This window comes from Ipomoea nil, unplaced genomic scaffold (assembly GCF_001879475.1).
Source record: "Ipomoea nil cultivar Tokyo-kokei standard unplaced genomic scaffold, Asagao_1.1 scaffold2922, whole genome shotgun sequence".
Classification (NCBI taxonomy): Eukaryota; Viridiplantae; Streptophyta; class Magnoliopsida; order Solanales; family Convolvulaceae; genus Ipomoea; species Ipomoea nil.
The window spans coordinates 618,710-633,650 of record NW_017619350.1 but is presented as its reverse complement, the minus strand read 5'-3'; the positions used below and the strand labels follow the sequence as shown (position 1 = coordinate 633,650).

General features: G+C 39.4%; 4 protein-coding genes across 7 annotated transcripts; 3 read left to right on the top strand and 1 right to left on the bottom strand.

The window, feature by feature from the left end:
- The first annotated feature begins 94 nt into the window (after positions 1-94).
- On the top strand, positions 95-3,839 carry LOC109161527 (chaperone protein dnaJ 10-like). 4 transcript variants are annotated; one of them, XM_019309960.1, is made up of 10 exons: positions 95-190; positions 508-620; positions 791-850; positions 1,019-1,101; positions 1,379-1,547; positions 1,629-1,758; positions 2,669-2,827; positions 2,914-3,086; positions 3,220-3,300; positions 3,542-3,839. In XM_019309960.1, exons 2-10 carry the CDS (start codon positions 534-536, stop codon positions 3,623-3,625), a joined length of 1,026 nt encoding a protein of 341 aa, XP_019165505.1. In that variant the 5' UTR covers positions 95-190; positions 508-533; the 3' UTR covers positions 3,626-3,839. The 4 variants fall into 4 exon arrangements, with proteins under 4 accessions (XP_019165505.1, XP_019165504.1, XP_019165507.1 ...); XM_019309959.1 differs by having other exon boundaries at positions 480-620; XM_019309962.1 differs by lacking the exon at positions 95-190 and adding an exon at positions 197-290.
- Positions 3,840-3,919: 80 nt separating this feature from the next.
- Positions 3,920-4,882, top strand: LOC109161528 (late embryogenesis abundant protein-like). The gene is made up of 2 exons (XM_019309963.1): positions 3,920-4,357; positions 4,460-4,882. The coding sequence occupies exons 1-2, from the start codon at positions 4,124-4,126 to the stop codon at positions 4,697-4,699; spliced, it is 474 nt and encodes a 157-aa protein (XP_019165508.1). The 5' UTR covers positions 3,920-4,123; the 3' UTR covers positions 4,700-4,882.
- A 566-nt stretch (positions 4,883-5,448) lies between these two features.
- LOC109161526 (probable receptor-like protein kinase At2g21480) lies at positions 5,449-8,290 on the top strand. Its single transcript, XM_019309957.1, has one exon. The coding sequence runs from the start codon at positions 5,609-5,611 to the stop codon at positions 8,117-8,119; it is 2,511 nt and encodes an 836-aa protein (XP_019165502.1). The 5' UTR covers positions 5,449-5,608; the 3' UTR covers positions 8,120-8,290.
- A 493-nt stretch (positions 8,291-8,783) lies between these two features.
- Positions 8,784-13,406, bottom strand: LOC109161521 (SUMO-activating enzyme subunit 2-like). Its single transcript, XM_019309952.1, has 11 exons — positions 13,100-13,406; positions 12,890-12,979; positions 12,044-12,127; positions 11,739-11,957; positions 11,217-11,318; positions 10,503-10,967; positions 10,162-10,391; positions 9,852-9,945; positions 9,575-9,757; positions 9,386-9,483; positions 8,784-9,284 (listed from the first exon to the last, which is right to left on the bottom strand). The coding sequence occupies exons 1-11, from the start codon at positions 13,130-13,132 to the stop codon at positions 8,963-8,965; spliced, it is 1,920 nt and encodes a 639-aa protein (XP_019165497.1). The 5' UTR covers positions 13,133-13,406; the 3' UTR covers positions 8,784-8,962.
- Positions 13,407-14,941: the final 1,535 nt, after the last annotated feature.

Genomic DNA, 14,941 nt, shown 5'->3' with positions numbered 1-14,941 from the left:
GGTCTGACTCTGATACCAAATTGAAGCATGTGCTCCATCTCAACTAAAAGCTAAGTTGATAATTAGATACACATTAATGGTTATATGCTCACACGTGGCAACATCAACGTTAGAAACGCTCAAAAAGAGTCAGCAGCTGAAGAATCTGAGTGGACAGGCGTCATCGAGATCCGGCCCATATTCAATCGCAGTGAGTTTCTCGTTTCTTACGAGCATCTTCAAATCCATATCTTTAGAGCATGTTATAGATCTAAATAAACGTAATTGAGATCTTACACACCTTGGATTTGGTAATTCTTCTTGCTATTCACTTCGTTGTTTGCTCGATACAAATAAGGAAATATATTGAGCTAGTAAGCAAGCTTGCTATGTCTTTAATGGATTGCCTTGATTTTGCGGCTGCTGGATATACTGTATCAGCTTAGTTGTGTTCTTTTCAGGACTTGAATTCATTTTATTCATAATTTGTTTTTTACTAGAATTGAGTGATACAGAGTGCACTGATAGTTTGTAGAACTGCTAGCACTTAAGCCATGGTAAAGGACACAGAATACTATGAAATCTTGGGGGTCGGGGTGGATGCCACGCCCGCAGAAATTAAGAAAGCATACTATGTCAAGGTGAGATTTCTGCATTTTGTATGACATTTATTTGTTTCTTTGCATTCGTAGTTTTCATTCAGCCTTTTAACAGCATTAGAAGTTACTGAATTTGGGACATATGCAAGAACAACTTTGGTTCTGGTGTAATGCTTGCACATTAAATCATGCCTTGTTCTTTCTACTGCTAGGCAAGGGTAGTACATCCAGATAAAAATCCCGGGGATCCACAAGCTGCTCATAAATTCCAGGTAATTTGGCTATCTGAATTTTAACTGTTCAGTCATCTATTTAAGTTGTTTTCCTTGGTAATAATTGTGTTCTGGTGGCAAACCCTTTGAAGTAAAATTGAGTTTATTGTGTTCTAAGGTTCTGATGTTTCATTCTTACTGCACTTTGGCTTTATTTCATTGTTTAAGGTGCTTGGAGAGGCTTATCAGGTCCTGAGTGATCCACAGAAACGAGAAACTTATGACAAACATGGGAAAGATGGAGTGCAACAGTAAGTATACATTTTCAGAAATGTACGGGGGAGATCCTAACTAAGCGGTGTTATACTTGTACAGTTGTACTGATCAGTTGCTAGTTTTTGGTTTTCAACCTCAGTGCATTTTGTAAATTTTGCATAACTTGACTGGTCGTCACCCATAAAAAAAATAACACTAGATGTTGCAAATGTTGTTGTAAGGAAATGATCAATGATAGCCTTCTATGTCCACTACATATTCTGATCAATTGAGGAATGATTTGTTATATTCGTTTGGGGTTCTCTTTATTAGGGACACAATGGTGGACCCTGCTGCTGTTTTTGGAATGCTATTTGGGAGTGATTACTTTGAAGACTATGTGGGGCAACTTTTACTGGCTTCTTTGTCAGCTGTTGAAGTAGATGAAGAGGAATCTACTCCTCCTGAAGTCCGGAAAAAGAATATTCAGGATAAATTGAAGGTATGCTTATTTCAACTTTAACCCATGAAAGGTTAGTCATTCTGTATATTTCATTGAAACTCTCTTTGCTTTTGCATACAGGCATTGCAGAAGGAAAGGGAGGAGAAGCTTGTAACAATTTTAAAAGATCGTCTTCAACCATATGTTGAAGGCCGTACTGAGGAGTTTGTAAGTTGGTCAACATCAGAAGCACGCCGCCTTTCTCAAGCTGGTATTATGCCGTTCTTTTCAATACTTAATTTACAACATATATTGCATGCAATTTTTACTGTCTAAAGTGTAAACTTCAAGATCCATGAAATATAATTTCTCTGCACTCTGCAGTGTGAAGAACATTAGAAACTCTTGGAATGTTTCTAAACACTGAAGTTTTACTTGACCTTGACCAATTGTTGAGCAGTATTGGCCAACCACCAACTTGGTAAAATTAGTTTTAAGGTCAAAATTAGTAAAGAAAAAAGAATAATTTCCTTAGAAAAGAAACAAACTACCACTAGTCATAGAATTCCTAACACCACATAATGAAATCTCAATTTATTTTCTTGTTCTAGTCAGATTGCTACCCTAGTTCGATAGTTATAGAAATCTAACACCCACCTAGAAATCTAGAATTCCTACCAGAGTGTTGCGTATTTCTATGTCATTCAGATAGAGGAAATATGGGACGACATTACATGTCCATGTTTGTATCTCGTGTCAAATATTGGTTGATGTTATCATGTTGCTACTTCAACAGCTGATGTATATGAATGTATGGAACTTAGGTGAGATGTTTAAACCTAATAAATGAATAATTACAATTAGGCTTCTAAACCAAGAATTAGGGCAACCTTTCTGTATTTTCTGTTTGCACGCAGCAATTCTCATTCATCACCACTATCAAGCATGTATTGTGTTAGTATATTCTACAGTCAGAAAATTGCAAATAAAGTACCATTTAGTTGGCAAGCAAATGTAGGACTCTGATAACATACAGAAACTGAAATACTACTTAGAATCACATGAATTATATGTTGACCAAGTTTTCTTTGTTTTGAACTCCCTTAATTAGCGAGTTAAAATATCATTTGTTATTTGTCTTCAGTTTCCAACCGAGGAGTACTTACATTTTCCTTTTTCAGCTTTTGGCGAGGCTATGCTACATACTATTGGTTATATTTACAGAAGGCAAGCAGCAAAAGAAATTGGGAAGGATATACGCTTCATGAAGGTGCCATTTTTAGCAGAATGGGTACGAGATAAAGGACACCGCATAAAGTCCCAAGTTTCAGCTGCTTCAGGTGACAATATTAGAATATCTACAATTTTTTGAATTTATGTTGAAGCTTCAAGTGATCAGAATGGAATTCCGTCTATTAATGTACAGGTGCCATCTCTTTGCTTCAAATACAAGAGGAAGTGAGGAAGTCAGCTGAGGGAGAGAATAAAGAAGAAGATGTAATCAAAACTCTAGAGGAAAAGAAAGATGCCATGCTTAATTCCCTTTGGCAGATCAATGTTGTTGATATTGAGACAACTTTATCTCATGTTTGTCAAGCAGTAAGTACTCATTTCAGATCATAAAATTGCTTGGACTTTCTATTAATTAATTAAGAGCTTCAAGATTAATAAAAGCAGAAATTGAGCATAGTTGACATATAGTTGATATGTGTTATTTTCCTTGGATCTTCAGGTCCTTAAAGACCCCAGTGCTACAAAGGAGACTCTCAAGATGCGTGCTATGGCAATGAAAAAGTTGGGAACAATTTTTGAAGTAAGTGCTTTTCATTGCATGGAATTTAAACATGAATTCTTGTTTTAATTTCCTCAGTGTTGCATCCATCTGGAACTGGAAGATGATAGTTCCTTGTATTTGGTTAATTAAGAACACTACGTACTGCAGTTCATCTTTTTTACTTTCTGCATCTGGGGGTGTAGATGTTCATGTTTCTTTCATCATTTGTTCATGTCCTGTAAAACAAGTATTCATGCATTAATTTTGTGTTGCTCCTCAGGGTGCAAAGGCAAATTACTCTAGAGAAAGCAGTCTGCGTCATGAAAGCCCCCAAAATATAGAAGGCGGTTCATCATCCAAGTGAGGCTAATTCTTCATTAATTATATTCTACGGCGTTAATATTTGGTGCTTCAGTAGTTTTTAATTTCGGTGTGGTGGTGTTGTATATTTTGTTTGTAATGTGTAATGCCTTAAATGGTATGGATACTGACAGTTCTTTGTCATTTGGTCTTCTTCTTTCTTGAAACTGGATTCATTGTATGATTCTACTTATAAATTTGAGTGTGAACTTAATCTCTTTATTTATTCACGAACTATAAAATGGGATTCTTCAAAAACGGATAATGGATTCAAGGGACAGTTAATTAATGTCGGCCGGTAAGCAGCCAGCAGGACTGGCTGAATGCTGTACACGTGTCACCTTAATCTTACGTGGCAAGCGGTGGGTTTTTCCCAAATGCTACGTGTGAGGGCGCATGCACTAAAAAGTAAAAAGGTTGGTCCTTTAAATAAACGGAAAATGGATAGGGAATATCTCATTATATTTCTGATCTGTATCCAATCCTCTAATAATCTTGTAAAATGTCTGCTCTTGTACGTGACGAGCATGGCAATCCAATTCAGCTGACGGACCAGCATGGAAACCCCGTATACCTCACCGACGAGCGAGGCAATCCGATGCACCTCACCGGTGTCGCCACCGCCGTTGGCTCCGGCAACGTAGTAACTCATGACACTGCAGTAATCAAACAGCGCCCGGAAGAACCGTACCAACAGCCGCAACTTAACCGCTCCGGCAGTTCAAGCTCTAGCTCGGTGAGATCGATTATCTTCACTACAACTACTATATATACGTTTTATTATTATTATTATTATTATTAACTAATAGATGCAAATATGAATATGGTATGTATGTAGTCTGAAGACGACGGGCAAGGCGGAAGAAGAAAGAAGAAAGGGCTGACGGAGAAGATAAAGGAAAAGCTGCCCGGGAAGAACAAAGAACAGCAGAAGGAGGAGCATTCACACGCGGCTACAGCTACGGTCACCCACGGCGGCGTAACCTCCACTACTACCGGAGGGCTGCACCCGGAGCATCACGAGAAGAAGAGTGTGGTGGAGAAGATCAAAGAGAAACTGCCTGGCTATCATCACTAATTACTATAATTAAGTTATCTTCAGATTATCATCATATCATATAATATATTATAATAATAATAATATAAATAACTTAAAAGTTGTGCTGTTAAGTTAATTATTTCTGTGAGTTGCGTTTATAGCTTTAATTAGTTAGCTAGTTAATTTTGTGCACGTAGTAATAAATAAATATGATTTGTATCATTATAGTGATTGATTTTTTGGGAGATAGGGAGGGGATACCGAACAAACATAGAAAAAAAAAAAAAAAGATTTTGCGTAATCCTACTATTCAGGGTCATTATAGTTTTATTGACCTCAATTTGACCCATAAAAAAGACTTTGCGTACTCCTATTATACAGGGTCATTATAGCTTTATTGACCTCAATTTGACCCATAACATTTCAATTTGACCCATAATATTTTTCAGTGGTTCATGAAACTTAATTTAATCACAATTCTTATTAAGAACAATGACCTCAATTTGACCTATAACATTTTTCAGTGGTTCATGAAACTCGATTTAATCACAATTCTTATTAAGAACAATCTTAGCCAACCAGTCAACAACACGGTTGTAGTTACGGGGGAAAATATTAACTAGAGTGATTGATTTATTCGTTACTATCTAATGCTTCAAATCGTTTTAATTAAAAGTTTAACTGAAGTATATAATATAATATATAAATTTGAGTGAAGCAAAATGTTTCACCCTGGCCCACAAGCCTGGCGAAACTGGACCCAAAGGGAGGGAGTCGAAGCTCTATCATTCATTCATTCCTGGCAAAGTGAAGGTTTTTGTGAGGAGTTAAAATATGGTTGTTAAGCACACAATCCCTTCTTTTCTCTCTTTCGTCGGTCGTCGGAAAATTCTTGTTCCTCTCAACGGGAGGCTGGAAATGGAAAAGGGTCGTCGTGGTTGATGATTGATGGCTACCTTCAATACGCTTCTCTTATCCCTATTGATCATTGTTAATTGTATCATCACCGTTATCCCTGTCGTGAATGCAGAAAACACCGCCTCAGCTCTCCCGGCAAAATCTTTTCAACCGTTTAGTCCGCAAGATAACTACCTCTTCGACTGCGGCTCCAACACCTCCACCATTCTTCCCGGCAACAGAACCTTCCATCCCGACAACTCCACCGCCGAGTTCTTGGCTTACGACGGGAAAGACATTCAGATTTCCGGCCCGGTCCCCGCCGCTAATGTCACCCCCATTTACCGCTCCGCCAAAGTCTTCGCCGCGGATGCCACCTACACTTTTCCGATCACCGCCCCCGGTTGGCATTGGATCCGCCTCCATTTCTTCCCCCTGAACACCTCCCGGTACGACCTCAAGACCGCCAAATTCACCGTCGAAGCCGACAACTTTGTCCTCCTCCACCAATTCGAGCTCCAGAACGACACCACTGTAATCATGAAGGAGTTCCTCGTCAACGTGACGACGGAGCGTTTCCCCTTGAGGTTCAAGCCCAAAGGCACCGTCGCATTCGTTAACGCCATCGAGTTTGTCTCCGCCCCCAATCCGCTCATCAGCGATTACGCCACCATGCTTTTCCCCGTTTCCCAGACATTTGGCCTCTCAACCCACAGCTTTCAGACCGTCTACCGCCTCAACGTCGGCGGCCCTGAAATTGAAACCGACCAAGACTCCTTACAGAGATTGTGGGACCCCGACACCAAATACCTTGACCCTAAGGAAATGGGTAAGTCTATCTCGGTTTCTCCGGCGATCATCTCCTACCTGGTAGTGGAAGGCTCCCCGCTCATTGCTCCGCCGGCGGTTTATGCATCGGCGCAAGAACTCGCCGACTCCAATTCGGTGAAACCTGATTTTAATATCACTTGGAAAATGGACATTAATGTTCATTTCTGGTACCTTATTCGTCTCCATTTCTGTGACATCGTTAGCAAGTCACTGAATGAACTGTATTTCAACGTGTATATCAACGACAAGATAGCCATTTCGGGGCTGGACTTATCGGAGTTGACGAGAAAGTTGGCGACGGCGTATTACAAAGATATTGTGGTGAATTCCACCATGGTTTCCAGTCCGCTGGAGATCAAAGTTTCCCCGGTAGATGACGATGCTCAGGGCACGAGAAATGCCATCCTTAACGGGCTGGAGGTGTTTAAGATGAATAATTCCGTGGGGAGCTTGGACGGAGAATTCGGCGTTGATGGGACCAGAGTGTCGGATGGTAATGACAGCAACCGTCAAACGGTGGCGGCTGTCGGATTCGCGATGATGTTCGGTTCGTTTGTAGGGTTGGGGGCGATGGCCGTTAAGTGGCGGAAGCGGCCGCAAGACTGGCGGCGGAGGAGCAGTATCTCGTCGTGGCTGCTCCCCGTCCACGCCGGAGACGCAACTTTCACGAACCCTAACAAAACTCCGTTAGGATCCCGGCAGAGCTTGTTCTACTCATCAACGTCGGAATTCGGCAGGTATTTCTCTTTCTCGGAATTGCAGGAGGCTACCAACAACTGGGAGACGACCAGAATCATCGGAATCGGAGGGTTCGGCAGCGTGTATTTGGGATTGGTGGACGAGAGAACCAAAATCGCCGTGAAACGAGGAAACCCGCAATCCGAACAAGGCTTACACGAATTCCAGACGGAAATCCAGTTGTTATCCAAACTCCGGCACCGGCACCTGGTATCCCTCATCGGATACTGCGACGAAAACAACGAAATGATCCTGGTTTACGAATACATGTCCAATGGCCCCTTACGGGACCATCTTTACGGCAAGAATTTGCCGTCGCTTTCATGGAAACAACGCCTGGAAATCTGCATCGGAGCCGCCCGGGGACTGCATTACCTGCATACCGGCGCGGCGCAGGGGATAATCCACCGGGACGTGAAGAGCACAAACATCTTACTCGACGAAAAGTTGGTCGCAAAAATGGCAGATTTTGGGTTGTCCAAAAACGCATCTTCCGGGCCGGAGAAGAATCACGTGAGCACCTCCGTGAAAGGCAGCTTCGGCTACCTGGATCCAGAATACTTCAGAAAACAACAGCTCACAGATAAATCAGACGTATATTCCTTCGGGGTTGTTCTTCTAGAAGTAATATGCGCGCGGCCCGCCATTAATCCACAGCTACCAAGAGACCAGATGAACTTAGCGGAGTGGGCAATGCAATGGAAGAGAAAAGGGTTGCTAGAAAAGATCATAGATCCCACCCTGGCGGGGCAAATAAACCCAGAATCAATGAGGAAATTTGCAGAAGCTGCAGAGAAATGCTTAGCAGAATACGGGGCTGATAGGCCTACCATGGGAGATGTGCTGTGGAATCTTGAATATGCATTGCAGCTGCAAGAGGCGTCTACAATGGGGAAAACCGACGACGAAATCAAGTCGTTTGCAGGGCCAAGTTCCCCGGCTGTGCTTTCGCCCGCCACTGCCTCCTCTAGCAATCCCTTCAGTCATGAGTAGTTTGAAATCAGCAGCAGCCTGTTAGTATTAGCACCCAATTCAAGAGTGAAGAAGCAGCAGCAACATAATCTCATCCTTAGTTACAATGTTAGTTTTATGTTGCAATGTCTTTAACGTTAATTCATCACTTGTACATAGTTGTAGGCAGGGTTGATCAGATAGATAGATGATTGTGGGTCCTTTTTGTATTCCTTCCTTCATATAGTACAGTGTTTTTTTTAGTACTACTGACTGTGTTAGCTGATTACTAATCGATAATTCGATAACTGTTTTGATAAGCTTTTTAACAAAAAGCTAAATAGTTGTTAGCTGATTACTGATCGAACACTCATATTGATTGTTAATTAATCAAACACTCATATTGATTGTTAATTGTTTTGATCAGCTTTTTAACAAAAGGCTAATTAATCAAACACTTATATTGATTGTTTAATTAAATCAAGCAGCTAATAATGATCAAATAAACTAAAATTTAATAACTATGTTATCAAACCGGGCCTAAATCTTGGAGAGTTTCCGTGTATATAGCTTCCATCCCATTTCTATCATATGGACCCAGAAAGCAAAAAAGTAGCTATAAGAAGAGAATGAAGAAAAATGCAATGACAAAAACTACACTAATCATGTATCCTTAAACCAACATTGTTTCCAAGTCAGAGTCGACGCTCGTTTAAATGATTAGGAACAAATCAAAATGTGATCAACCGAGGGGTTTCAAGTATAAGTTAAAATTGAAGGGTACAGCACCTAAGGATTAATTCAGGAGTTAAAAAACTAGAACAATCAATACTTTGTTTCCTCCTATAAGGTACAAGAGAGACTAGTAGATATCCCGGAAAATCATTATTGAACCCTCTGCTTCTTGCTACCATCGGAATTCCCATCGAGCGTAACAAAACCATCCCCATCATCATCGAGTTCTTCCACCTTTCTATCGGGGTTGGTGTCACACAACTTTCTTTTCTTTCCAGGAGAAATTGCAGTGCCGGTTGGAAGAATTTCCAAGTCGTCATCCTCGTTGGCATCCAGAGGGGCAGTTTGGGAAGCAGTAGACGAACTTGCCCCGTTGTCATGTGTTGTCTTATTGTTGTTTTCACTCGCCAAAACTGGAGTCCATCCCGATAGAACCATGCCATCGGGATCCTTCTCCTCATCAAACTCTTCCCTGATATAACAAAAGATACAATATCATCGATCATCAAATGAGAAAATAATCATTCTTTCCTTACAATCACAACTAAACAAAATTTAATGGAAGCAACAAACCTATGTTTAATGTTGATATTGCAGGTAAGCTCCTGCTGAAGATCCTCAACGTTGACAATGGTACCACCATTAACAGGAGGTCGAAGCTCACATAGCACCTAAAAAAGATCGAAATGAATAGAAGCATTTTACTATAACAACATAAAGATAACTCCAAAAACGAAAGAGGTAAAGGAAAAAGTAACATACCTTGTCCAGGTTTGCTGCATAATTCTCAACCATTTTTTCATCAAGATCGTCTCCCACTTCATAAAGAAGTGCTGCTCCATTCATTATCAGAGGCAAATTCATGCCAAGCTTTGCTTTCACAATCTTTTCAACAAAATCTCTCAATTTTGCACTATGAGTATTGATCTCAAGTGTCAAAGGAGTCTGTTAACAAGTATAGCACGGGATCAAAATAAAGTTAATATCAAAACGACTTCAGTTAAACATATGCATTTTGCTCATGAATTTAAGTTTATACCTCAGAACACACGTAGCAGGATTTGTTGGGTTCAAATGGCTCGACTGGCATAAGAAGCATTTTTTTGGAAGGATGTTCAAGACAATATGTCATCCTACAAATTAGAATGGCAGTCGTAATACGTCAAAACTAATAGGCTTGGGATATTAGGAGGTCTACTAAGACTACTTCACCAGGTATTAATATTAAAAGTACCCAATAAAAAAAAAAAATTTAATTGTTGCATTTAGCTTCCTCGAGTAAATAACTGGACTTGAGGAATTTGACCCATTTACCACTTATCCAATACAAAATAAGAAATTCAACTTACCTATAGTCTTTTACGTCATTTTGCAGCACCTTAATTGCCTCGATCACAATCAATCCAGCAACAATAGCATTTGTTGTAGCAACAGCATGCACAATATTGCCAGCAATACCTTTTGATTCAAAAAGGCTATGCAATGGGATACCGAAAGAAGATGCCCGAATATTAGCGGCAGCAGTTACAAATTCCACAGCTAACTGATCATCTTTGTCAAAACTCAAGTTACCAACATCCTGAAGAGGGAGGGGATAGAGTTTAATAACCATAAGCATGTAACATAACAGAGTAAATGCCAAACTAGAGGAAATAAAAAAACACATACAAAGCCAGGCATCATGTCAAACCTTCGGCCTTTCCGAGAAAAATAGCTTTAGTGCTTCTAGAAATACTAAAGTGTTTTCTTTCAGGCTCCACAGCTCCTGAGGATTTTTAAGACCCAGTAATGTCATTGCAGAAACTGAAGAGGGATCACTGGTTTTTGAATTTCTATCTCCATTTCCATTTCCATTCGGTTCAGTCTCTTCAGATGATAACACATCTTTAATGCGGATAGGCCTCGGCTTGTTGCGATTCTTCCATGTTTCTTCATTTGACAGAGCTACCTCAATGTTATAACCGAAAACATGATCATATATTCTCCTCCCATACTGTTCGATATCTTCACCTTCTCTACGCTCAAAGACATCTTCCACATTCTCTGACGAACTAGAAGCATCATTAGAACGGACATTTAGATCATTTGCCTGATTCTTGTCCCCAAAAAGCTTTGCAAAAAGCAGATCTTTTGCCCATACAATGCAGTGAACAAACTGAAAATATCAAAAGTTGTGTCAAAGCAGATTCTTAAAGGGACAAGTCATACAAAATCATGCAAAGTGGAAGCCTTATGACAAGCCCAATCTGCTTAATATTCAACAGCACATAATAATCATGTCAGAAATAGAATGAGCCCACATCTATACTCCCAACATGATAGTAACACCAAATAGAGTAGAGTAGTTGAACAAGAAATTTTGTTTAACGAGAATAGCTTTCTGGAGAAAAGATGTCACCAATACCTTTGAAGGAGTACTTGTAATCGTGCACACAGGGTAACTCTTAGGAGCTGGTTTAGGCTGGCACTCATAACATTCTGTTTTTCCTTTCACATGCACAGTAACCTGGTAGGAACAAGAGGCAAAACCACATGCATATTATTGACAGGCAGACAGGAATATGTGCATGTGTGTCTGGAAGAAAAAGAGAAATGCTCCTTTTTCACTTGTTCTTTATTATGTTTGGATAAGCTTATGACTTTTGAAAACCATTTTTAAGGTTATTTTCACAAACTATTTCATCAGGCTTATTTAAATAAGTTGAAAGAAAAAACTTTCATAGACCAGATAAAAGGGAAAATCCTTATAAGCTGTTTTGAGCTTATTAAAAAGTATTTATCGTCAAAGCACTTAGTTAAAGCTGTTTATCAAAACTGGCTCATAACATCATAATCAGTTTCCCTATTTACACATCGTCAAAAACTTTCATCTTACCCTAATCAGTTATCAAACACCCGTGAATAATCTATAAGGTGGCAACAGTACCTGTCCAAGGAATCCAGTTGTCCCACTCTCAACCAATGGAACACCAGCTGCCAAGCAAAGGCGGTTCACATGTCGCCTAGCATCTAAATTGTCAAGCCCATTTAGAACAACATTGAATTCCTTGAAGAAATCAACACCGAAGTTGGGATCTTTAACATTTGCATGGTAAGGTTCAATTTTTATTCCAGGCCTAAATTTTAAGACAGCTTCCCTAGCAACCTGGGTAAGATTTTGAGAAAGCATTATAACAGGAGAACTTTGAATATGCCAAAATATTGCAACTTAAGATATGAGAAGAAACTCACTTTGGCTTTAGATTGGCCGACATGAGACTGCCGGAATAAAAACTGTCTGTTTAAGTTGCTTACTTCTATTGTGTCCATGTCAATCTGCAAAGTAGTACAAGGAACAATGACAAATTAAAACCCCAAAAATTAAATACATGTGGATCAAATCGTTAATCATTTATATAAACCAAGCTGTAAAGTGTATACATATCTTCTAATATATATATCTACTTGATATCAAAACATAGGTGGAACCCGTCCTGCCAATTGAAGTGTCAAAGACAGCAGTGACAATCAGTCCAATTTTCTCATTTGTCACATTTTGACACATAACAACAAAGCATTGCAGATGCCATAGCTCCATTGTTTACATACATTCCTCATAATTTCATGAAACTACTCCAATCTCATCAGTCACTACTCACCAAGTCCTATCATTTTACAGAAATTCTTGTTTTTTCCCTCAAATATAGAATTTCACTAGTTCCCAATCCTAAGATTTAACTTCAACTCTCAGATAACTACCCTTCAACATCCATAAATGGATGAAACTTTAGTTTAGGGGTAATAAAATTCACTTAGACCTAATCAAAGAATCATCTTAAAAAATCACAACTGAGTTTAGCCTGCAAATAAATAAATAAAAATTCATGAAAGGAGCAAATTACAGAAAGCAAAACCATCTAAGGCATGCCCTTTTCACTTAGTTTTTCCAGCCCACTCAACCAGAAAGTGGCTTCGTATTATCATTACAAACACCAGAGATACCCCAGCCATTAAACCCCAAAAAGTTCATCATAAACCCTAAAATTCATGTTTTTAAAATCGAGAATACTCCAAAAGTAGGGCAGAAATTCAACTCACGATGTGAATGTCTTGAAAGCCAGAGAGAGCAAGGTTTTTTAGAAGCTCACAGCCAATGCCACCGGCACCAACCATGAGTACTTTTGCGGCCTAAAAACAGTCAAATAGCGCCATCAGTTGCAATAAACTCAAGCGAGAAATTCAGAAACTGATTGGAGCAAAGAACCAATTTTGCAGACCTCATACAGTGTCTGTCTCAGAAACACATACCTTGATTGCGGACATCTGTTCCTCGGAAGCCATGAGATGAGAGGAGATAAAGAGAGATACTGAGAGGGTAGAGTGTGACGTCGTACGATAGCACCACGTTGTGTACTACATAGACAGACAGAAAGGAGAATCTAGACGGGGTTTGGCCGGAAAATTCGAGTTCGAGTTCGAGGAAAGTACTCTAAAAGAGAAATCTCTGTCGCTGCACGAAGGCGTAATCACTGCTCAAAATGTTCTTGTCCTGTACTCCGATGCGGCATGCCTTTTTAAACTTCTTCGCAGGCTGCGCTTCTACTTGCCGATACTGCTAAGGTCAAACATTGCCGTGTTTTCTTGATTTTAAGTTTTTTTTTTTTTTTACACTCCTAAAAATACCATAACCTAACTATGCCAAGAACGAAGTAACATTGTATTAATCATTACGAAATTAACTCTCAACTCAATCAAACGATTTTTTTGCACTTTTGGTCCCACGACTATAGTGGCACTAGCAGAATTGATCCACGACTTTTGAATTTTGCAATTTTAGTCCACGACTATTGATTTTTTTACAAAAATGGTCCTTCCGGACACTTTTCCGTCAAAATTCCACCGATTTTTTTTTTTTATCCATTTTTAACAGGGCTAAAATTGATATTTTACTTATCTCAAAATATAAAGGAAATACATAAAACGGAAAGGTAAAAGCGATTGCATTTGAGAATCTTCGTCGCTTCTCTCGCCGGAAATCTATACAACGAAGCTTTTTCGATGTCTTCGGATGATCCCGCAGGCGTGCTGGCTCCGCCTCCAATGCTGCTGCCGGATAACCCAACTAGCCCAGGGAACGCCACGGCCGCTCCGCCGCTTACTGACAGCCCTACCTGCTCCAGGAACTCCGCCGCCTGGGGCAGTAGTATGTAGCCCAGTAATTTGTATGTAGTCAAATGTCAATTTTTTTCTTTTATTTTTTGAGATAAGTAAAATGTCAATTTTAGCCCTGTTAAAAATGGATAAAAAAAATTTTCCGGTGGAATTTTGACGGAAAAGTGGCCGGAAGGACTATTTTTGCAAAAAAAACAATAGTCGTGGACTAAAATTGCAAGGTTCAAAAGTCGTGAATCAATTCTGCTAGTGCCACTATAGTCGTGGGACCAAAAGTGCAAAAAACTCTCAATCAAACTCCAATCTTTACCCATCCATCTTCTTTAATTTATAGAAGAAGCCCACGTGGTGTTTGGTAAATGACTGTTAGCTGATTGTATTAGTGAGTTTGACTGGTTATAGAATTAGCTGATTGTAGAAAAGTGTTTGATAAATTAAATGTTAGCTGATAACTAATTACATTGATTTTTTCAAAAAGTTAGTTGAAAAATATACTTTGAACAGCTTTTTAAACTTTAGCATTTTGAAACAAATAAGTTATTACAAAAAGCGTTGAGGCTTAAATCTATCACCTCCCACATAGGGAAGCAACGTGGTACTATCGGACTACAAAGTCCTTGGTAGTTGTTACAAAAAGCTAATTAATCAAACAATCGTATTGGTTCCAGGACTATGTGGTCCAATGGTATCCGGGTTGGACTTCCATTTGGAAGATTATGAGTTCGAGCCTCAGTGGAGACGTTATTGGTTCTCTGTGTTTCAGTAGGTTGAGAAAGTATATGAACAGATACTACAATGTAATAGAACCAGTAGCATTCAAAAAAAAAAAAAAAAGTATTGATTGTTTAACAAAGTCAAAAAACTAAATTAGCTGGTATTGATTGTTTAACAAAGTCAAAAAACTAAATTAGCTGATATGCTAATTATTTTACCAAACAGAACACACATCTATTACTTGAAAAAAATACCTTTTTAGAT